The 24,058-nt window shown below is 44.8% G+C and overlaps 1 protein-coding gene across 3 annotated transcripts in view; it reads left to right on the top strand.

The window, feature by feature from the left end:
• The window catches only part of DPH7 (diphthamide biosynthesis 7), a 155,570-nt gene that overhangs the window by 109,414 nt on the left and 22,098 nt on the right, over positions 1-24,058 (top strand). For all 3 annotated transcript variants that reach the window (XM_086921193.1, XM_086921195.1, XM_086921196.1), the window contains 2 exons: positions 13,999-14,165; positions 17,089-17,161. In XM_086921193.1, coding sequence (XP_086777319.1) covers positions 13,999-14,165; positions 17,089-17,161 — 240 coding nt within the window. The remainder of the gene's footprint in view (positions 1-13,998; positions 14,166-17,088; positions 17,162-24,058) is intronic.

The following is a 24,058-nucleotide window of genomic DNA, read 5'->3' as shown; positions in this document are numbered from 1 at the left end:
TGGGTCGTACTATGGCCAGTACGGTTGCCATACGCCGCCAGGCGTGGTTGTGTGATGGCTTTGTCCCAGAGCATGTTCAGGAACGGCTTAAAGATATACCATTTAATGGGGTCACTCTTTTGACGCCCATGCTGATTCAGCAGTCAGGCGCCTCCTGTATATATCTCTTTTCTGTTACCCGTTATGGGCCGCAGATGTTTTAAGTTCTGTGGCTGCTCAGCTGTGTTTACTTATTTGGGTGCAGCTGGTTAAGCTGTGTTTACCTTTCTTTTGAGCCTCTGCCTACCAGCTCTTTTGTAAGGTTGTGCCCTACCCTATATGGGGTACTTGTTGGCAATCATATTGCGACTCTTGTTTGCCCAGGAATTTTGGCACAAGCTGACTCTTCCTACTGTTGTTGGTCACCTCAGGTGAGTTCCATAGGAATGGTTTCTCTCCAAGGGTTACCATTGGTTGTCTACGTTTGGTCCGTAATACATCCCCGCCTCTGTGCACGTCTTACCCGTCTATCGGTGGACATGCTCCCCTAAGGCTGGGGGGGAGGCAGGTCTTCCCTGGCACGGTCTCCGGTTCCATGCTTCTTGCAGGACATGGGTTCTGGTTTGTCCTATGCATATTCCTAGTTCACAAGGAGTGGCTCTGGTCTATAGCTTTCTGCCTCTGGATCTGTGCTCCACCCTTGATATTTTTCTGGGTGTGAGTTTGTGCTCCCATTATGGCACAGGTGCTTCTTTAGGTGGCATTACTGTGTGTGTATTCTTCTCGACGTTCTCCATTTTGATAGACTGTTTTGGTCTTTGGCGGCATAGGCATTTGGCGCCAGGCTTTTGTCTGTGCCTTCTTTCTATCCTTTATGTGCAGTCTTGTGGTCTATGTTTCCGCTGTCTCACAGGAGACGAGGATTCTTCCCCCCTCCCCCTTCTTAACTGTTATGCAGCACACCGGTGCCGTGGTGACGCTTGCATTACTCCCCTATTTAGGATTTAGTCACTCCACGTACGTGTGTCGACATTCCTGTCTCGTGTGTATATCGTGGATTCTACACGCCACTGTTGTGCTCGCATACCAAGTCTTTTTTGCCTTAGTGTCAGACATACTTGCTTACTCTTTCCTTCAGGATAGTGTCCTGTGTGTTCATAGCCTTGCAGGTTATCCACTCACAATGGTTCCTTTTAATTTGTTTGGCTGCATGCCTACCTCCTGAGCTTATGCTCAAATGGTGGCTCCCCTGTCTCTGTTGGCACAAGGCTCTGGGCTCAGCCCTGCCACTCTTGTCACATGTCCTAGGCAGTACACATTAAGGTGTTTTTTTTTTCCCACCCAAGGGCCTCCTGCTGCAGCTCCTGTTCTGGGATGGATAGTCTTCTGACTGTCCCCTCTTTCTTATGACTTCCACTGTGGTGTGTGTTCAGGCAGTATGCTTTACCGTTGTCATGTTGTTTTGACCCTTGGTACTTCGTTCCTCTTGGGTAATAGGGAGCGATGCCTGGATCCTTCTTTGAAGGTCTCTCTGCATTGTTTCTTAAGTTGCCACAGAACTTCTAGTTCTGTTTTCATTTAGTCTGTGTCTTGGCGATAGAGGTCTCACACCGTCCCTCGTCGGATTTGGTGTCTTTACCATCCATTGTTGATGATCCTTAAGGTGGGTGATGGGTCTAATGCCCGTTGTCCTGGCATTGCAATTTCCACCGTTTTTTTCGTCAGCCTCTTGACAAATATGTTCTCCTGGAACTTGGTGGTTGTTTCGCAGACACTCCTCCTATGGGGATGGAAGAGTTACTTACCTTCGGTAACAATATATCTGGTAGAGATGCAGTCTAGCCGCAGGTTCCTTAACACCCGCCCATCCTCCCCACCATGCCCAGTCTCTGCCAAAGAGGCATCATTGGCAAGACTGCAGGTGGTTCAGAACACGGCGGCACGATTGGTCCTTAATGTCCCCTCTAGGACTCCCTCCCTCTCCTGATAAAATTGCACTGGCACCCCATCCGTCAAAGAGTTAAGTTCAAAATCTGCTGTACTATTCATAAGGCACTGCTTAACTCAGGCCCTGCATATCTCTCTGAAAAATTCATGTTGTATGCCCCTTTAAGACCGCTCCGCTCAAGCATGACATCTCTGCTTGTGGTGCCACGAATAAGAAGAGCAAGATTAGGAGGAAAGGCCTTATCCCATCTTGGCCCGCGTTACTGGAACGAACTGCCGCTGCCCTTGAGGCAGTGTTTGGACCAACTTCAATTCCGAAAGCAGCTGAAGACTACCTTCTTCCTCTCTGACTAACTCTTGGAGTTGTTCTGCCACCCATATCTCGCTGAAGCGCACAGATACCTTTTCATATGGTGTCTTTCCACCTAGCCTCCCTCTTTCTGGTGGCTTTGGTCTTCCGGAGGTATGCTTTCCCACATCAGTCTCGGGTAGAGTGTGTTCTACGTGGGGCCCTTCGGGCTCCCCTCCATCCTAGTGTCTGGTTGGTGGCGTGCTCTCGCACCTTCCTTTGGCAGCTTTCGAGCCCTTTGGCTCTTCACTCTGTCCACATTTTTAGGTGTTTCAGGTCTATACTTTTTAATACCTTTTCATGTTTTCCTCCTGTGCTACTCACGCATGAAGTTATTCTGTTTTTAATTCCCTCCCACCGTCCACACCTATGCCTCCTCCTTTCTCTGGCAGTCGGTTGGGTTGGGTTCTCTTGGTGCTACATTTTTTCAATCTCTAGAGTGTGTGTCTGGTGAACTTTCTAGTGGTCGTCACTTCTAGTCTCTTGTCTTCCAACATGTTGCTTCAATATTGTGGTTCTTTTAATTTCCCTTCTGTGGTGACAAGCTGTGCCTCGCTTGTCATATCTTTTGTGCCGCTGACGTTGCCCCCTCGAGGGGGGGCACAGCTTGGCAATTTGTTGGGCACTTGCTCGCAGCATGTACTCTGTGGGCTCCCTGCAGCCCCTTTCGTGATTTTATTCTTTAACACATACTGATCCTGTGCTATTGCAGTTTTTTGCACGGCTCCTCATTATGGCACAGAAATGTTTCCTGTAGAAAACTGACGTCAGCACGCCGGGAGGTGCTTATGGCTCGATTGACGTCCCCTCCGTGGATGACATCAGGACGGAGCCGGATGACGCCGCCTCCCGGCGTGCAGAGGTATTGCTGGGGAAAAAAGATTTTCCGGATCCAGTCTGGCTCCTGGGGGGATATTCTAAGTTAAGGAATCTGCGGCTAGACTGTGTCTCTACCAGATATATCGTTACCGCAGGTAAGTAACTCTTCTATGTTGCTGAAGACAGCTATTTTTGGAAAGCCATCATCCTTTGGTGAGACTTCACAGTACGAGCATTCTCTTTGGTAAATTGAGTGACTGTAGATCATCCTTGACCAATACCCTTTTATGAAATAGTTTTGTTCTCTGCTTGAAGTACATGCATGCACAGCTTCACCTCTTGTATTTGAGTACTGCATCTTTACCAGCAACGGAGAGAATCAGCATGTGGCCTCCACCTCCCCAGGCTTATTTTGATCCCAGGGACCCCATCCACCGGGGCTCAGCCGTTTGTAAGAAAGGGGGCCACACAACCCCATCTTCCGGGCCTAATTTTAGCCCTGGGGACGCCAGTGCACAGCCTTTTAAAAACAAGTGACCCTCCTCCCGGGCCGATTCCAACACCATCACCCAGCCATGCCGTAATCAAAAAGGGTGAGATGGGCAGGCAGCCCCACTCTATGGGCAGACTTCGGCACCAGGGACCCCATCCCCCAGGGTCCGGCCATATATAGAATGCGTAGTGGGGCCGCATGTCCTTCACCCCTCTGGCAGGTTTCATCCGAGCTCACAGCATCAACACCCTTACTGACGCAGACTACATGCAACTGATATTGTCCTATTAGGACAAAACGCCTAACACCAGAAACAACTTCACCGCATGCATGACCGAAGTGGCCAACTGGGTGAAATCACAACTGCCTTAAGCTGAATTGGGGATTTTCAGGAAAGCTGTTTTGCTATGGAAATCGACCTGGTGGCCTGCCGACCTCGGACCAACCCTCACACCCAGCTCACAAACAGGAAACCTCAAAATCATTATAGACAAAAAACTGGACATGTCTGCCCAAGTCAACACAGTTGCATTGGCCAGTTTCAACACCCTGAGGATGCTGAAGATCTTCATGTGGCTACCTGACAACACCAGGAAAATTGTCACCCAAATTCTTATCACCAGCAAACTTGACTACAGGAACACTATGTACGCAAGAATAACCAACTAGTTACAAGTAGCATTCAAACCATTCAGAACACAGCAGCCAGACTAGTCCTCAATCTTCCACTCTAGGCCCACATCACAAAATACCATCGGGAACTCCATGGGCTTCTTGCACTCAGTGTGCACAATTCAAGCTTCTCGCCCACATCCATAAAGCACTCCACAACACAGGACCAGCCTACTTGATCAGCCGCAGTCCATTCCTCCAACTTTCCAGACACCTCTGCTCTGCCAGACTCTCACTGGCTCACACCCTATGCATACGCAAAAGCAGATCCGGAGGTCGCATTTTCTCATACATGGCTCCTAAAGCCAGGAACAACCTCCCACAACACATTAGTCTCCCCTTCCCCCTCTTGAATTCCACAAGAACCTGAATTGGGTTTTCTGATGGATACATTTACCTGTGGATTCCTCACCTTTTGAATATACCATGTTTAGACCAACATGGTGTGTGTAACTTCTACCTTTGGTTGAAAAATAACTATTCTTCTTGCGACCTATGCCAGGCATTCTGCTGTAACAAACCGCTCCATGTCTCGAAGATGGAGGCATTGGGCACATCACACAATTCAGCTTCACACCTCCCCTGAGACCACCACCATCTTCGTGGCAGAAGGATCGGTTCAGTGCCGGGGAGGAAGAAGCATGCCCATCTGGCCTCCAGCCACGCAGGGGGTGCAAGGCCGGAGGTGGTGTCCTCTGAAGCCTCCAAGGTCAAGTAGGAAGGGGCCAAGTGTCCAGTCTGGAAGCAGTCAGGAATGAAGACCGGGTCTACTCCTAAATCTGTAGTCCTGCCACAAATGCAACAAGGTCAGCCTTTGCAACTTCCCAAGGATCCCCAGGCAAAGCACTACTCCAGATGAGGTCTGGCATTGAGTCACTGATCTACCGGATGCAGCTCTGCCAGCGGGAACCTCTCAACCCCAAAATGCTTTTTTTTTTACACTGAGCAAGCCTCAACCTATGGTTGTTGAACCACACCACACACCCCCAGCTTCAAAGCCAAAGTTGACAAAAAAAGACCCATCTAGACTGGTCTTGAGATAATCACTGACCGAACCCAATACACGGAGACCCAACACCACCGAGTGTTCGATCCAGCTCCATCTGCCCGAGTCCTCAACAGGAGACATGAGATAACACACATCTATGCTTTTGTGGGGAAGATCCTACTAGATTCTACTGATAAACTAGATACTTTCCCCACCAAGCTCAACATCACTGCTTATTATGCTGTAATCCAAAGGGCCACCCACCATTCCAAAGTAAAAATGGTTGCGGGGTAAAACTAGGAGGATTTCCTAGTAAACATTCTCAAAGACCTAAATACCTAAATATCAGTTCAGCCCCTTCCTCGATTAAGAGTGTGATTAAATCTGCTACCAAAAATGTTCAGGAACAAGCGAGGGTAAAGTCCGTGCACCACAGGTGGAGAAGGAATCTACACCATTCTAGATTACCCAGATTTTATGAGAGATCAAGTTCCAACCGACTCACTTGTTGTACATATTGCACTCTAATATGCTTCGGTGCATGCAATGGATGCTGCACCTCCACCCACCAAAGAAGTGAACGGATTGAACCTTATGGAAAGACCTGACCAAGCACCTCTGAGGCTCACAGCAAAAGGGGAGAAGAGCTAGTGGGGGAAGACAAGATCATAATTAATGCTAATATTAGATGAACGTTGGATGCCACAGATTTCACCTCCAGAAGCATAAATAGTAGCATTCTTCTACGGCACCACACTTGGCTCTGAATCTCCTGGTTTCCGGCCAGACGTGCAGCAGCATCATCTCCTTATGCCTTTTGATGGGGAGCATCTCTTCAACCCTCAGGCTCATGAGATGCTGGAATAGATCATAAAGGACATGGACATAGCCAGATCAGTAAATGCCCTCCAGTTTTCCATTACAAGGTCTACTATTAGGAAAATATGAATCCAGAGTTCCCGCATCCTCCCAAAGGCAGGCCTACAAGCACCAGCAGCAGTCCCTTTTAGGACACACAGCCCTTCTGAGGCCTTCACACAAGGTGGTTACAGATGGAACAGCCGAGGCATGAGGTTTGGTGGCTTCAGCCGTATCTCCTCCGCCTCAGATCAGGGACTCTCAATCCATTCCTCCTAGAAATACAGCACCTATTTGGGGCCAACTAAGGTTGGTCTCCCCCAGTGGAAAATAATTCTCTGACACGAGTGCTGTCAGTAGTACAGATGGGGTACTTCTGAGAGTTCTACATCACACCATAAAACATCCTGCCTTAACACCGTGTCCTCTGCCCAGTCCATCTTCGACTGTTGAAAGAGGCAGTGCAAGCGCTCCCAGCTGAAGATGCTATCAAGCTGGTGCCCCCACACTGGCATGATGGAGTGTCCTCCCTCTCCTCCTTAATACCCAATAAAGATGGGTCCCTCCAATTGATCCTAGACCTAAAGCTGCTGAACCAATTCATCGATCTGTTTGTCACCACTCAAAACGCGAAATGCTAAAGCGTCTTATCCAGGGCACGCAGAGTCCACGGGCAGTGCACTCCTCTTGTTCTCATTGCATACGTGGTGAAGAAAATAAAGCAAGTGTCCATGTCCCCTTGTCCAGGCGTCATCAACCAGGGCCAGGCTCTTCTAGCGATTCATGCTCATGGAGATGTCTGCCGGCCCATAAGAGAAACTGCTGAGGAGGCTTGGCCGTCTCACTCGGCAACAGGGTTAGCTCAGACACCCAGACCCCAAGCAGTTGAACCAAGCAATATGGCATCTGAGGTCCTAAATTTCAGATACCTCAAAATCCCATAGGAGTGTATGCTCATTCTGCAAGAGGCTTGCAAGTTCACTACATGCTCCTTTGCAGCAAAGTGGAGAAGGTTACTCCATTACTGCATCACTAAACATATAGACCCCTGAACATATTTGCAAGACATCATCTTCTACCTGTTATATCTCCAAAAGGCAAGTAGGCATACATTTCCATCCGTCTATCTCTCACTGCAGTTGTGGCATACATGCACAACAGGGAACATAGGTCCCTTTTCAAAATTCCTATTGTTAATGCCTTCCTGGAGTGTCTCAAGAGCGTCATACCTCTCAAATGCTTTCTGCTTCCATGTGGAACTCAAATGTAGTTTCCAGGCAGTGCATGGTTCCAACCTCCTCCTCTCCTGTGACCTATTGTTCTCGTCATAGAAGGAGGCATGCTTGATACCAATCCAGTGAGGTTCAGCTTTTAACAATAGAAGAACCTTGGATTCATGTCCATGGGGACAGAGTGGTCCTTTCAATCCCAAATTTCTGCCAATGTAGTTTCACGTTTTCACACTAATCTAACTATTGCACTGCCCATGTTCTTCCTGCACTCAGAATTCATAGCGAAAAGAACTTTACACACCCTATATGTCAAAAGGGCACTTATACACCACAACGATAGAGCCAAGTCCTTTCATAAGCCAAAACGTTTCACAGCCTTTGCTTGACCTCACATTGGACACCCCATTTTCAAGTAAGGCATTGCCAAATGGATTGTTGGGTGCACAAAAACCTGTCCTGCTAAGGCCTGGCACACTGCACTCTCTCTCTCTGCCTCCTAGAGCACATCCAATGAACAAGGATGGGTCACTATGGCATTCTTGGGTAGCATCCCTTTAGCAGACATCTGCAAAGCAGCCACCTGGGCAAGATGAAACTTTTTCACTAAACACTACTGTGTGCAAAGTTAAGCCTATCAAAGGTCTTTAGTTGGACCACTGTGTTGAAAATATTGTTCCATACATCTGCATCATCTGTTCGCTACCCATCATTTTGGGGAGAAACTGCTTTACAGTCTATGCACTGCATGTGGTATTTACATGCACACATGTGAATGGAAAATGTTGCTTACCCTTTAATCATTTGTTTGCAGTGGTTGGCACTGTAGAGTCACATGCGTCCTCTCCAGAAGCCTGAGATGATCACAGTTGGTTTTTGATCTTTCTGTTCAAATTAGAATACATAATTCACTTGTTTTTCATACTTGCACTACACTGGTCACCCACTGATCTGAAAATAATCTGAGGTGGAGTCTATGTCCTGGTGAATTGTGGACTAAAGGCCTTGCAGGCTTCCCATACAGAAAATGAGGAAGCTGATCTAATATTTTTCTCAAAGAATTCTTAAAAGATGGGAACAAGCCACGCATGTTAATCTTTGTCAGCAAAGATTTATCAAGCGGCCATCTCGATCTTTCTTGTCGCTGTATATGAATATTCAGTTCAATGAACAGAATGATCAGATAAGGGATTAAACCATATACCAGAATTCGTCCTCGTCGATTGAAACTAGTTGTTTTTTAAAGTCAATCCTGGAGGCCGTATTATCTCTTCGAGAAATAGGTAAACACTTGAGAGGGAGGATTCTCCAATCGCTATGGATTAACTAAAGCTAGTTCCTCAGTCATTTTAGCTAAAAACCTTGATGCCCTGGGTTTGTTCTGAGCCGTATTCAAACGGGATGTGTCCAAGTCAACATCCTGGAGGATATTGAAGCCTCCCTCTATCAGACCCAAACCTGAGGAAACCCGGAGTGCTTCATACAACACATTCAATACTGTTATATCATCTTGTATCGGGCCACAAAAGCTAGCTAAACAGAACCGCTGCGTTCCTGCTACCATCTTGAGGATAATCCATCTAGCGTTAGGATCTCTTAAAAACTCAAGAACTCCACCTTTAAAAGTCAAAGCTAATAAGAATGTCACACCTTTGATAGCTGATCCCGATGAGGCATAAAAAGCTTGTGATATCCCTTTTGGCAATCTAGGGGGCTTGCACTGGGTCTTGATATGCGTCTCTTGTAAGAGAATAATTTGGACTTTGGCTGCTAGTAACCATTCTATGGTAGATCTAAATGTAATCTGGTTGCTGGCGCCATTGATATTATATAATGCTATCTTAATGGTTTTCAATCCCATCGAGTATTTAAATTGCATGGGCCTTGATTATTGTGCGACGTCGTATACATAGTGGCTCGATCGGCTGAAGGACAATTCCTATAGTATATATTCTACCTGCTGTTTCATCCCTACCCACCTCGTGCCCTCCTTCCCACTCTCCTCCCATACCCACTCTACCAACACCTGAAGCCCTACCCATCCTTGGCCTCCCCATGGAGCTGAGCTCCCTCTCTAATCCCCTTGTGCCCCCCCCCCACATCCTAGCTGAGTGCTTTGTCATGGCACTCTGAGCCCTCTACCGAGCCCTCCACCAAGAAGAACATGCCCTGGATGGTCGCTATCTAGCCAATCCCTTTTGGGAGTATCACAGAGAAAGCTAGCATCTTGCCATATATAATATGATATATTGTAATAGCTATTGAAGGCAAGGAAAGTCAACTTTGCTTGGAGTTACTATTTTGGGGTAGGAGCCGTTCCATCTTTAAGCCCTACCCCCTCATGATCTTAAGTACAAAGTTAATTTATAATGGCACTTACAATACTTAATGGCTGTTGTTTCTTGGCCCTGTGGCTGGCGGATTTTATTTGATCAAATATAAGAACTTTCTATCTAAATCGACAGAATGGAAAATCGGAAAGCGCCCCTGATAAAGTATCTCGAGTTTTTACTGTTGCGCAATACCCGCTGGGGCCCAATGTAGTTTAAAATCGTCAATAAGAGCAATAAACTCTTTGCGAGGAGCCGCTACATTGGACGTGTGCGAAAACATTCCAAACATGAAGTTGTCAGACGTAGTGAATGATTTCTGCCTTATAGCTCATGATAGACATGAAAGGCCCAAAAGTTTGCTAGAATCGTTATAGGATATTTGGCATTCGCCGAGCGACTGTCCCGGTGTGCAAGTGTAATGGTTAAGTCCTCCCCTTCGTATTCTTTCTCTGTAAGGACATGTTTGAATATCAAATCGGAGACTAGTGAGGTGACTGTTTGGTATGCCTCCTGAGCCTCCCGGATTCCAACAAATCTTAAGTTTGTCCGTCTGGACTTGATCTCCGCATCATCCAGCTTAAGGTGTACTTCTTCTAATTCCGATTGGGCTTCATGTTGATTTCCATTTGATTGTTGAATCCTTGAGGGCAGCAACCCTCTGCTCCACCGGAGTCATCTAGGAGGTAATTTGCATTAAGGAATCAGAGATGTGGCTCAACTGTTCGTTGTTTTTTTCGCTGGCATCTTCTGAGCTAGTTTCATCTCGCTTAATTCGATCAAAATAAGATTAATTGTTTTTTCATGAGAGGGCAGCTGAGAACTCCATTTGATGTATTTCAATTAGTCGACTTTAGCAGCTTCATTCACCTCTTCAATTGCTGTTTTCTCTTGGTTACTGCTAGAGGTACTGGACCTATATGCCATATTGATGACAGGCTTATGTTACATATATCCTTTGGCGCTTGCGAGTGATTCCTCCTGTCTGGGCTTTGATTCTCTAGATAAGTTTAGAGGCATAAGCGTAGATTGCAACAGTTCCTCAGTGATCATAACTATGAAGGGGGAGTTGCACCTCTCTAAGCCCTGAGCCAATGATCACTGTTTCTTAATGGCTTTAGCCTCTTTGCTGCACAGGTTTTCGTTGACGTATCCAGTGCATCTATTGAAATACGTTATATTGTATTATATAGATTATGGTTCAAATGTTTTTCCCCTATGGTATATTATTGTGCTATAGTGCTGGCAATTTTTCAAGTGGAGGCTGCAAGCCACATCTGTGCTACACAGACCCGGTTCTGCAGCCTCCCCTTGTTACTATTCCGCCCAGGAAGACTGAGATGTCTCCTTAGAGGGCACTAGATAGCACTTTTTGATTGTTCTTGTGGGGTGTCTTGTAAGGGGTCTTTCCTGATTTTGTTGTTGTTTTAAATAAGACTGGATGCTAATGTCTGTTGCCTATTTTGCGTCCTTGCCACTGACTCCAGCCAACCTCCTCTCACCCCCCTGAGTCAAAGAAGAACACCTCAACCTTAATAAAAGCCCGGAGATCTGGCTAGCACAGCACAACAAGAAAAGGCCACTAACCGGCTAGCTCCTTCCTAGGTCTAGCATCCGTACTCCGTAATCTAATGGGATGATATGATCGCCGAGCATCTGCTGAGGTCTTTGTATTTTTTCTCACGCGCACCACCTCAGAATCTATAAACTTTCCCCTTCAGCTGCTGGCTGCCTACTGCAGGCTGCTGCCACAGTCACTCGCAGACTCCGCTGTTTCTCATTTCCATAGCGAGTCAGCAGCTCTTCGGTGCAGCTGAAAATAGTTTTTACTGCTTGTGATGTGAGCAGAGAACGGAGCACACTATCGGCGGAGCACGAAACACAGCGGAACACAGCTACCAGCTCCTCGTTACTATAGGCTGGCTGCTGTTGAGAGATCTCTGGTTCAGCCACTTCTTGCTGCAGCCGGAAAATGTGCCTATGCTGCCCCTGGTGATAACGGGAGGGGAGAAAGCACACAGAGTACAGTGCCCTGGAATTTCTGCTGTCTGCTGGCTGTTAGTTGCTGGCTGCCAATGCAGTCTCTCTTGCTCTGAGGCTGTGGCTCAAAATCAGCCGTGGAGCGTGGCTGTCGGCTCCTCCATTTTTATGGTTTCAAAGCTGCTCGCCGGTCAGCCGCTCTTGAGTGCAGCAGTAAGTGTTTTTTAGTCCCCTTGAAGCAAACTGGGCATGTGGTTTGAGGGGAGCTGGATACGGCCACCTGTCGCGCGACCACCCCGTGCGTCCTTTACTCAGAAGTGGACTGCCATGGAGCATGATGGGAGCACCTGCATGGCTTCATCCCCCGCAAACCTCAACAGATATTACTCTATATTCTACCCTTAACAAGGTCAGGACTGAGTTACACTTCAGTCAGAGTTCATCTGGCAGTCATTTCATGTTTCAAAAGAGCATGGAACCAACCATCCAGCCCTAACATCCGCTTGAAGAGTCAGAAAGATTTAAGCATTTACAATCAAAGAACCATTCATCCAGTTCAGAGAGGAAAGTCATGTGTAGGACAAATCTGCATTTTATACCTAATGTGCCATCTGATTTTCATTTAAATGAAACCGTGATTTTGAAAACCGATTCACCAAACCTGAATACAGCAGCAGAAAGAGCACTTCATACTATAGATGTTAAAAGATGGTTGAAGTTTTACATTCTCTAAAACAGAGAGAGGGGTCCAACTCACCAAAGGGACAGGACCCCACAATGACACTAGGTCTAAAATAAACTCCCTTTGGGATACTTCAATTGCATACCATAATACTACCACACCACAAACAACAATCAACTACCACCGAATTAATATCACAGTAGCCAAAAAATCCAATATGAAAATATTTATTTGGTTAGTAAAAAAACCTTCTTCATCATTTTTTTTTCTAGAATTGCATAAAATACAAGATCCACAGGAATATCAAGCAGTAAAATCACATATATAGTTAAAAATACAAATCAATTAGTGCAATTTCAAACACAATCGTAAATCATAGTTGAACATTGAATCTTGTTGTCTTTTTCATATGTCCAACACCAATCCATATGATTCTCAAAAGCTTTTATTTATAAGTAGACCAAAAAGGTTTTTTAACCAACCAAATAAATATTTTCATATTGGAGTTTGGCTACTGTGATACTGATTCGGTGATAGTTGATTGTTGTTTTTTTGTGGTAGTATTGTGGTATGCAATTGAAGTATCCCCAAGGGACTTTATTTTAGACCTAGTGAAGTTTTACATTGACACAGCCAAGCAATTTAGGAAGCCTAAGCAACTGCCTGTGGCATATGGTCATCCATGAAAAGGACAATTGTCAAAACAAAGTATAGGTTGCTGGTGTCTTCAGCTATAGTGTTCTGCCATAGAGTAGTAGGTTATCCTCTCTAAAGGAAAGCGATGGCTCATTCCATTTGAGGTCTACATCTACAGCTCACTTTGCCAGCGTGCCCATTGTGAACATATGCAGGGCAGCAAAATGAAAAAACAGACTCACTTATGTAGTTCTAAGGTCTAGATTTGACCAAAGAAAGGGATGCAGCAGTAGAACAAGCGGTTCTACATTATCTTTTTCAGTAAGGTAAGCTTGTTTAGCCTCCAACTGCTAAATGATACTCCGTTTCTTATGACGTTTTGGTATTTTGATTAAAGCATGTGAATTCATGAAAGATCCAGTATTGGAGAAGAAAAAAGTTACTTAACTGTAAACAAAAGTTCTCCAGTATTGGTATCATCCATGGATTCATATGCAACCTACCTTCCTCTCCAACTCTTGTATGCAAGAAATTACTTTAGTACTTGTGCTTCGAAATCTTAACTATGGTGGCGTGGGTGAGGAGTGGTGAAGACTGTGTATTACTCTAGTTGAGTTTTGGAACGTTTATAGTGACTTGAATAGGCTACTGTACAATGGGGATGATTGAAGCATGTGAATAAATAAAATATATAAATACTGGAGAACGTCAGTAACAGGTAAGTAATAGTTTACTTCTAGTCCCTTTTGTCAGTTGTTTGGCAACAGCAAAAGGGTATTTTATTGGGACCAGCAGTGCATATCTTTTGCCAAGTCATAGGGTGACCGTAGTGAGGCAGTAACTCATGAATGCACACTCTGCAGCTTCAAACTGTATTAGTATTTATTGTCTGAACTCCATGTCTTTATCCCATACACTAAATAACATAATGCATTTAAATATTAAAAGCCATTAAAATGTGGTGAATGGTGTTCAATTTTCTTTTTTTTAAACTCACACCTTTCGAGTCTGAAGATGTTATTTCTGTCCTTTGTAGCGGTCATCCCCTGAAGCTGATCTGCAGTGATTCCAAGGGTCAGCTGAGCTTGCTGTCAGTTGTTGAGGGAGCCCCAACCATGGACATCCTCTCTCAATGGAAAGGGCACGAGTATGAAGCATGGATTGCAGCTTTTGACTACTGGAACACAGAAATCGTATATTCTGGTCTGAAATCTATAAAGTTTTGTAACGTAATATCTGGGGAGGTAGAAGAGCAGGCTGTTTGTGTGATTGCCGATCTTAAAATGTTTGCAGATTATGCTGGCCATTTGATGTCAATGCTTTTTCCATGCTGAGGCTTTCCATGGTCAGCTCAAAGCAAATGGACAAGTGTAGTGATAACTTATTGCCATTGGATTGAATACCTGTTCACACATTGAACCAGTTGTGTGCACTATAACTATTCCAGCACCAAAAATACTTGTAAATATTGCAGTTTTTTATGGGTGATGCTGGTGGCCAAAGTCCCCTTCAATTGAAGCAGCACTAGATACACGGTGTGACAAAGCATTAAAATTAACCTAACCCAACATATTTCCTCCCCACTACTAAACAGCTGTCATTGAAAACTCTAATAATTTCTGAGGTATCTGCCAGGTTAGCGAGTGTGGCCCAGTTCCACAATGAATGCTATGGTACCATGTAAGGATGACTTTACTTTTTTTCAGCTCTACCTTAAATTAACTAATGTAACTAGTCTCCTAAAATGTTTCCAGCCTTTAACTTAAATGTCTTTAGAATGCAGCAGCTCAAATACATTTTAGATCTCTGTAAACACAATTGCATCTTTCCATGCCATTTTAATCTTCTTTAGATTTCAGCCCTGCAAAGAGCATTTAAAAAAAATCCCAGCACTAGTTTTGAGCTGTGTTCCCAGGAGATGCTCCAAATTAATTTTTAAAAAAAATCCCTCACAGTTTTCATGACATTAGATCTTTAGTATACTGAATTTCTGTTGAAGGTGCTAAAAAGTTTATTGGACTATTTGCAGCTCACTTGCTTGTTTTATTTTTCAAATATTTGTCTTTTCTCCGAGCCCACACTTCCTAATGGTTGGTTGCATTATATTGTAATTGTGTTAAATTGCACTTACTTCACCTGACAAGTTGTTGAAGTCCTTTATGGCCAGTTGCACATTGCTCCATATAACCTAAGGTTAGTAAATCCAGCTGTTATGTTTTGTTGTTGGTTTTTGGGGTTAGTCTTGTGCTCTCAAGGAACTCACTCCATTTTGTTTGTGGTAAATTACACTATTAGGAGTCTGTGTGATCATTAGTGCTGGCTATGTGCTTTAATGTAAGTGGTTGATGGGATGAACAGAGGTTAGAGGAGTTAGGTATTGTTAGGTTGGAGGGATAGAGTTTCAAAGAAGGAGAGGTTGTGATCTATGAAATGAGGTGTGACCCGTTTGCAGAAGTAGAGTAATGGATTAATGCAGACGGGCATGTATTTTACAGGCTATAATCAGAGAGAGGAGTCATGCAGAGGATGCAAGTTAAGTTGAGGTTCATTTGAATTTGAGAAAGGACAGTGAACAATCAAACCTTTTAAGTCAAAGTCCATTTTTCTTGCTTTATATGGGCTGTAACGACTATAGACAGGATTTTTGGTTGGTCATCTAGATCTTAAAGAAAAGTGAACACAAAATGTGCATGTGCTGCAGACTTCTGCTATCCTGCAAGTTTGATCCCTTAAGGAGATCATCAAATATATTGCCTCCTGGCCCAAGTAGAACCAGTTCAGAAGTATCCATGATTTATTGCAAGCCTGAGCTTCATGACCGCGCTTCTGGGGACAATACTACACAGGGCATCTGTATCGTCGACTGAATGGAGGATTGCCAGATATGAAGGGTGAACTGTTGGTCTGTTCTCAACCTGTAACATGTAGAGATATTTCCAGGGTTATCAGTAGAAACCCTTTACAGTTACAACTAACCGCTCCACTGAGAGGTCTGAGGACGCCACAATTGATTTGTCATGGAATTGTAAAGGGTTTCTACCGATAACCCTGGAAATATCCCTACATGCTACAGTTGAGAACAGACCAACAGTTTCACAGACTTGCTGTTGAGTCCACCCTTCATGTCCGGCAATCCTCTGTTCAGTCAACGCTGTCCTGAAGAGTCCCCGTATCTAGAGAGGGTCGAAACGGTGTCGACATTTACAAAGGGGAGAGCCTGAATGAATCATTTTTCCATTGCATACAGCTCGCCCTTTGGATATTTACCAATATCCTGTTTTCTCGTTCTTTTCACATATTTTCACTTAGCACTCACCAAGGTTATGGTCACTTCACTGGGGTTCAAAACGCACTTATAAAGTGCCACTAATGTAAACGTTCCAATTCGCCCATGTGTATGGAAATACATATGTGGTAAAATTGTGATTGCAGAATAAAATTCTACTTACTTCGGCTGAAGTAAGCATTAACTGTTGTGTTGGGCTTTATAAGAATCCACTTAAAGTATTGTGTACTACTAGGTGTCTTCATCATAACCCCATTAGGAAGGTCGCAATTGAAAATGTATGATTAAGATTAATTCTAAGCAAGTACATTTTAGCTTGCATATAGTATTGCTTTGATAAATGAGTTGCCTGTGAACATTGTTTTCCTACATAAGTGCAAACCCAACTCACAAGGACGTATGGGTCGCTCTTGTTTTTTTGAAATATTGTTTTCTCATATGCCTATAGGTACATTTGTTCACTGAAATTTTGTGTTGGTGGTTAGAATTTAACAATTTATTTTCTATTCAACAGCACTATATAAGGCATCAGTTTCAATGTAGAATATTTGCTCAAATTAGGCCCAGGGCTTTATCACCAGGGCAATGTGCACTACTACCCCGAGGTTACAGGCTCATGCAGCAGCCTCTGATGCGAATGACCTATTTTCTGACTCTGTTGAAGAATTACTGGTGACCCTACGGTTGAATGCTCCCTAGCCCTGCCTGTTACTGTAAGTCAGATGCTTTGGCTAGAACACACGTTGGAAAGCAATAAGAGGGTTGACTTTGAAATTGAAAAACTTGTATATTGGTAAATCCTGTGTTGATTAAAGATAGATTTCACCTCCGTTTGTGTAGGTGGTGATGACTGCATGCTCCGAGGGTGGGATTCCAGAGCCGGGACAGACTCTCCTGTGTTTACCAGCAAAAGGTAAGGAGTCGAGCCAAGCAGCACAACAGTTTATGGTCAGAGGCTTCCTTTGATTCTAAGGACTGCCTCTTCCAGAAGTCAAGGCATTCATAACTTACACATGCCAGGTCACATATACCTCTCATCCACATCACCTTTGTAAAATATTATTATAAACCTATAATTGTGAAATGTTTTAGTCTAGTATTAGCCTCACTGAATTTAATTTTGCAGCTGCAGACCACACACGATTTGAGATGCACATTCTGCAGTAACAAAGGGACAGATGTCTAATGATAGAATGAGAGGGAGTACTCTGGTCTATATACACAGTTATACTGTTTAAAAGTTCATAACCTATATTTACACCATACAAGTATCACATGTATATGACTGAACTTTTTTTTAAATCTTTAATTCACTTTTCAGTACAATACAAAACAAAATAGTGCAGCATTTTGTTATCCAGTACCATCCCATTATTGATATGAAAGGTGTGAAAACCGCAGCTTCCCTGGCAAGGGCAAAGAAACCAGAGGGACAGATCAACATCAGGCATCCTTATACATTCATGTATTACATCCGGGAATATTCTGTACGGTTGAGCTGTTTTTGTGATTCTTAAGTTGACCCACTAGCGGTAGAGGGAGCAGGCGAGTGTGAGCTTATTGGCTTGTCTAGCTCAGTCCCACTATTGATTGCAGTAGAGGCTGCGTCGTCCCCATTCGGTGTGGTAGTCGGACTCGTCTCCCAATAAATGTTTTTTTATCACCCAACTTGTAAACTTGTCCAATATGGCACCCCAATTCTCAAGGTCTAGTTCTGCGAGATCAGTACGAACCGTCTGGAGCCGGCACTTCTCAGTTGCCTCCCTATTCCAGAAAGTCAGCCCACCATTTGAACATTGTCTGAGAGGTCGGGTTAGTCCAGTGATTTGCTATGCGTCGTCGTGCCAGTTCTAGGAACTTTTAGCTTTCAGTTTTAATTCTACAGTTTCACAGAGCATGAGGGATGTTGTGTTCTCAGAGAAACAAAGGTGCACAATCTCTGCTTTAACGAGAAAGCTAGAGGTTTCTTCCTTATTCTTTTGATTTATTAGGTCACTGTCTTGTTGTTGCTTATATTTGTGAGATCAAACATTCTTCATCATGGTATTTTTTCTGATAATCATAATTAGAAGAAAATATCCATACTTAGGCGGGATCCCAGAGCAAATTTTGTTAAGTAAATTACACATACATTTTGTAAATTTTGTAAACAATTTAACTACAAAATCAAACTGAAAAGGCAACTTTTTTTGGGGATCAACCAATGCTACCAACTCTGTCAGCTGGGGGCATTTTAAATATCTAGGTATTCACTGCTTGAATTTAGCCTCCCTCCTGGAACGTTTTCGGCAGACGTACAACAATGGGAACGTTTTCCACTCTCAAGACTGCCTGCATCACCCACAAAGCACTCCACTCACATTCCCCTGACAATTTAGAACACAAACTCACAAAACCCAGGAAGAACCAGACCTCTTAGAGGCTCCACCTAATTTCTTTTTCCTCCCAAAATTAGAAGGAAAACAACCCAGGCCCGCTGTTTTTCAGGTAAGGCCCCCAGCATTTGGAACTCCCTCCCGAGGGACCTACTATGCAACCCCTCCTTCCCTGGTTTCAAAAGAGACATGAAAAGCCATCTCCTCAACAAATACTGGAACTTATGAGCAAACTAAACTTGGTTCAAATAGGCTCTCTTGCTCAGTTCAGACTCCATTGATAGGTTGGCTGTTTTCTTTCTTTGTGTTTGCCTCTATTGTCTTGGATGTCTTTCTCTCCATGTACTTTACATTTATAGAATTGACCACAATTTCAGTAATCCACCCTCATGGCCAAACGTTTTTCAGTGTATAGATTTTTGTTTACTCCTCCCGCTTTGCCTTTTTTTTCCTGTGTATATATTTTATGTACACTTGAACCGATGATTGTTGCACGTCATATGCTCAGTGACTGATTATTGCCTTGCTTTCGCTTCTGTAAAGCGCTCTGAAACCTCCGGGTCTAGCTAGCACTATATAAAACCTTTAAATTATAATAATAATTACGGCGGCGAAGTTCAAAATGATGACATTACACCGAATGCTTTACATTCTTCAAAATTCGCCTCATCGGGTACCAGATAAATTATTCCAGACCATTGAATCCCTTCTCCGCTCGTTGTGGAACGCAGCCCTGCCACAGATTGCCCTCTGCAAGCTGATGCGTGGAGTATACGACGGAGGCATCGGCCTCCCACACATAAAGAAGTACTACTGGGCAGCGCACCTAGCGATAGTAATTAATTGGGTGTTTGCTCCATGGAACGACCCGACTTATAGGCTAGAGTACTCTCCATGGGACCTGGGTGATATCAAGATATACTCGACAGTTCACCTAAGGGTAAAAACTTTTTTCCCCAAACATATACAATAGCTGAAATATGGAGAACTGCTACTTTCTTCTTGGGGCGAAGGGGGAAGCTTACTAATATGACATCAAACTCACCTACTCCCAACAAACTAACTCTACAGTCTCAGCCTCTTTCTATCTCATAAGGAAACTTAAGAAGGTAATGCCTTACATTCCCAATGATCTCAGGAAAACAGTTGTAACAACCTTGGTGCTGTCAAAATTTGATTATTGTAATGGCCTATACCTTGGGCTACAGAAATAACATCTGAAAAAACTTCAGATGGTGCAGAATGTTCCTGCCAGGCTTTTACTGAACATACCTAAGTACCAATCCATTAAAGAGGAGATCCAGAAGCTCCATTGGTTGCCTGTGGTGCAACGTATTAAGTTTAAGGTACTCTGCCTTGCCTATAAGGTAGTAAATAGGATAGGACAGAGACCTTTGAAAAACCTCTTCTCATATTACCACCCAGGCAGACAGCTAAGATCTACTAATGCTAGATTAATGTTGGTACAAGGATCCGAACTGCGAGTTGGGGAGGCCGTAGTATTGGCTACTGAGCAGCCAAATTATGGAATACACTACCTGCACATATGAGAGAGGCCAACTCTCTCCTCTCCTTCAAAAAAGAATTGAAAACTTGGTTATTTTTAAACTAATCCCCACCCCCTTCCAGCTCTCCTCAGGGTTTGCGTACCAGTTCAGCGCCAAAACACCCCTGGGTATTCGCGCGCTTTAAAAATCTAACTAAAATTATTATTATGGCATAGTGACACACACACACACACCCAGGTGCGTGACCTCCAGGGCTTCAACAGAAAACAAAACAGGTGATGGACAGAATGTGGATCAATGTCACACATTCACCCCAGTCTGAAGATCTGGGCCCAAATCCATCGTTTTTTTGCACTCCACACCACCCTGGGTTAGACAATGGCGATATGCAAATCAGCTCTGACACTGTGCCCCATGGGAACAGTCCAGTCCGAACTACAAAAGCCATGTCCTTCCCAGAACGGAATCAAGCATCCGAGGACCGGACCGGTTTCGAGGTAACACCTCTCATCAGCCCGGCTAGCTTTACTCCAGTGGTGTGGAGTGCCTGGGACCCACGTCTGAGCATCCCCAGCGCACTTATGGCGGCAATTGCAAACAAAACAGGTGATGGACAGAATGTGGATCAATGTCACACATTCACCCCAGTCCGAAGATCTGGGCCCAAATCCATCGTTTTTTTGCACTCCACACCACCCTGGGTTAGACAATGGCGATATGCAAATCAGCTCTGACCCTGTGCCCCATGGGAACAGTCCAGTCCGAACTACAAAAGCCATGTCCTTCCCAGAACGGAATCAAGCATCCAGGGCTTCAAAGCATGGAATTTAATAGGGATTTCTACATTGGGAAATGTATGGAGGAGGGCAATATGCATACTTGGGAGGAGTTACAGACCCAGTATGAACTGAAGTATTTAGATACCTTCAGCTTCGACATGCCATGGGGACACATATCTTCATGAAGAACCCCCTCTCTGATTCCTCCCCCCTGCAGGACAGAATCCTAACTGAACCATTAACTAAAAAGACAGTCTCCCTGATCTATAAAAAAACTACAGAACAACTCTCCCAATAGTCTCACCGTGCCGAATGGGAGAAAGGTATTGGGGACTGTGACAAAGGAGAATGGAGGAGGTATTGAGGACCTTCCAAGAGGTTGCTATACACACAGGATTCAGATTGATTTTTCTGCGCATACTACAACGATCTTACTACTCCTGCACAACACCCAGACACATGGGACGCACCCCAACAGACATCTGTCGAAGGGGTTGCAGGAGTGAGGGAACCTTCTTCCACATGATAAAGGCATGCCCTGTTATCCAAATGTTTGGGATATAACTATAGAGAATCATGGGGGAAGAGACTATGGACCCCCCCCCCCCCTCCCCACCCCCCCAAAAAGAAAACCAGCAAAGAAGTACATACTGCATATCTGGGGAGAGGATCCACCGCCAAAATACGCTAGGATCTGGCTTTCACTGGGCCTTATAGTAGCAAAGCAGAATACTGCACGACTGGGAAGCGGCTTCGGCTCCGCTGGTGGGAGACTGGGAGCGGGACTTAGACTGGTGTATGATAAATGAGTAGCCAATATATCGGGGATGGGGCTGCCCGCGCAAGTGGGAGAAGATTTGGGCGGTATGGCAGTCCTATAGGGGCCTAGATATAGGACTCACCCCAGGGCGAGCAGATCAAGAACAAGATGCACTCCATACCTAGACACAAGGAGGCAGAAAAATGTACCAGCTACTTTCACCAAGTTTTATTTCCCACGTGATTTATTTAAGATCTTTTCGTTCACCTGCTGAGACATGTCACTGCCTTGAGATCTCTGTATGCTGCTTCTTGTTATGTATACCTCTATGCATGTCTTTGCTTGAAATTCAATAAAAAAGATTTCTGGGAAAAAAAACTGTGCTACCAAATATGACAATGAAAATATTTGACTGAAAACCCCTGTTTGTAAATCCATTTTAAACTAAACGATTAAGCACCAAATTGTGCTTTTCTGGTTGACTGTAAACAAAGCCAAAAAGACTACTTTGAGATCTAGGAGCTACTTTGTCTCTTCATGCAGTTCATTTTCTGCCAATAGAGCATTTACTTTGTGTAACGTAGTTTTTAGGTCTCGTGTAGCGTTGCAGAGCAACGCGCGTTGCTCACTCTGCAAGACCTCTTGTGAGCAAAAAGATTTGAGATGGGGACTTGAAGCCCCGCCCTTCAATTTGACTGGGTGGCGTCACCGTTTATGTAAAATGGTGGCTGACGATTGAAACTGAGGCTTTTTGGTTGCAGCCCTTTCGCCTTTTTGTCTGGCACATCCGGACTGGATCGCCTGCTTCACGGCTGACGTGAAGCAATTCCTTAGCTTTATAGGGGCCATCTGTGGTTCTGTAATCGAGGCATGTTCATTTTTGCATAGCGCTTTCACTTTTCACTGAACAGTGGTGCCCCATTACCTTGGGCCCGCACCCAGCCCTAAACAGGTGGTGAAGAACCTTGGGGTCTGGGTGGACTCTGCCTTGAGTTTTCAAATCCAGACTAAGAAGGTATCGGCGACATGCTTTGGCATCCTGCGCGGGCTTAAACCCCTGCTGGTTATCTTCGACCCTTCCATCCGACAGATAATTGTGCAAGCATCCGTGCTGTAGAGACTGGACTATGCCAGCTTGCTATATTTGGGGGCCAACAAGATGGAGATTATGAGACTACAGAGAGTCCAAAATGTGGTCGCCAGAACTTTTCTAGTCCTGCCTAGCTGCTGCTCCACCTCCACTGCCGTTCGTCAGCTTCACTGGCTGCCAGAGGCAAAACAGGTGGAGTTTAAGTCTCTGTTTTGCGTTTAGGATCTTGAACTCCCCAGCTCCTGGCATTCTGGCTGACCTGCTCTCTGCCTATGCCCCCTCCTGTTACCTTCGTTCAGCAGGTCAACACCTTGCAGCTGTTCCCCGGGTTAGGAAGGCCCGCGCCGGGGGACGCTCTTTTCGAATCCTAGAAGCTAAGCTGTGGAATGCTCCGCCTGTCTACATCCGGAGTATATACAACTACCTGACATTCTGGAAGGCCCTGAAAACTCCTCTTTGCCCAGCCCTCTAGGTGTGGAAGTTTCTCGGGCCTCTCTTTCTGCTTTTGATGGACTCTTTGCTGTTAGTTGCCTTCTTTGCTCTTAGCGCCAGGACGCACCTTTGCTGGGGCAGCTGTTGTGCTTTATAAATTAGCCTAACCTAACTTTCACTTAAAGTGAAAGCGCAGTGCTAAAATAAACATGCTGCTGTGTGTGTAATGGCGACAGCTTGTTCGTTGGGTCTCCTGGCTAGCTGCTGTTGAGCAGGTGGGTCTGACACTAACAAATTGAGTCCTGGGTTTTCATAATTATATGATAAATAACTTTAATATGTTTGTCTTTTGCCTTAAGTCACAGTCGAACAGGAAAAAAGAGAGGTTTCGCCATGCAAGTGTGTCAGACAATTACGCCAACTTTGTGCTGGCAGTCTTAGTAAAAATAGACATGGTACTATTTTTAGTGTAATTTCCATGTACGTATAATGACTTACATCTCTTCATATTGTACTTTTGTTTCTAAACTGCTGTTGATTTGCCCTTGGGAGTACTGTGTCAGCTTCTATCACCGCGTCCGCTCATCATGTTTGCGGCGGGCTCCATTATCCTGGGAATCCGATATGGGGTGAGTCCTCAATGCATCCGCTGCCTTCCCTGGAGGCTGTCACGCACTCGCGTCCTCCATCGCTGCCCCATGCAGATGCGCTCCCATAAAGTTATTGGGGTATCGCTTTCCGCCGCTTTTGCCGCCTCGACCACTCACACTCACTGTGATGAAAACAAGAAAATGGTGACGGGCCAGCGAGCCTGAGGAGGAGGTCTGCCCCAGCCTAACGGCCTCGGAGCACGAAGCCTTGGCCAG

The sequence above is a fragment of the Lissotriton vulgaris genome, chromosome 5 (genome assembly GCF_964263255.1).
Source record: "Lissotriton vulgaris chromosome 5, aLisVul1.2, whole genome shotgun sequence".
NCBI classification, from domain to species: Eukaryota; Metazoa; Chordata; class Amphibia; order Caudata; family Salamandridae; genus Lissotriton; species Lissotriton vulgaris.
The sequence above is the reverse complement of the archived record's forward strand: the minus strand, read 5'-3'. Positions and strand labels throughout refer to the sequence as shown.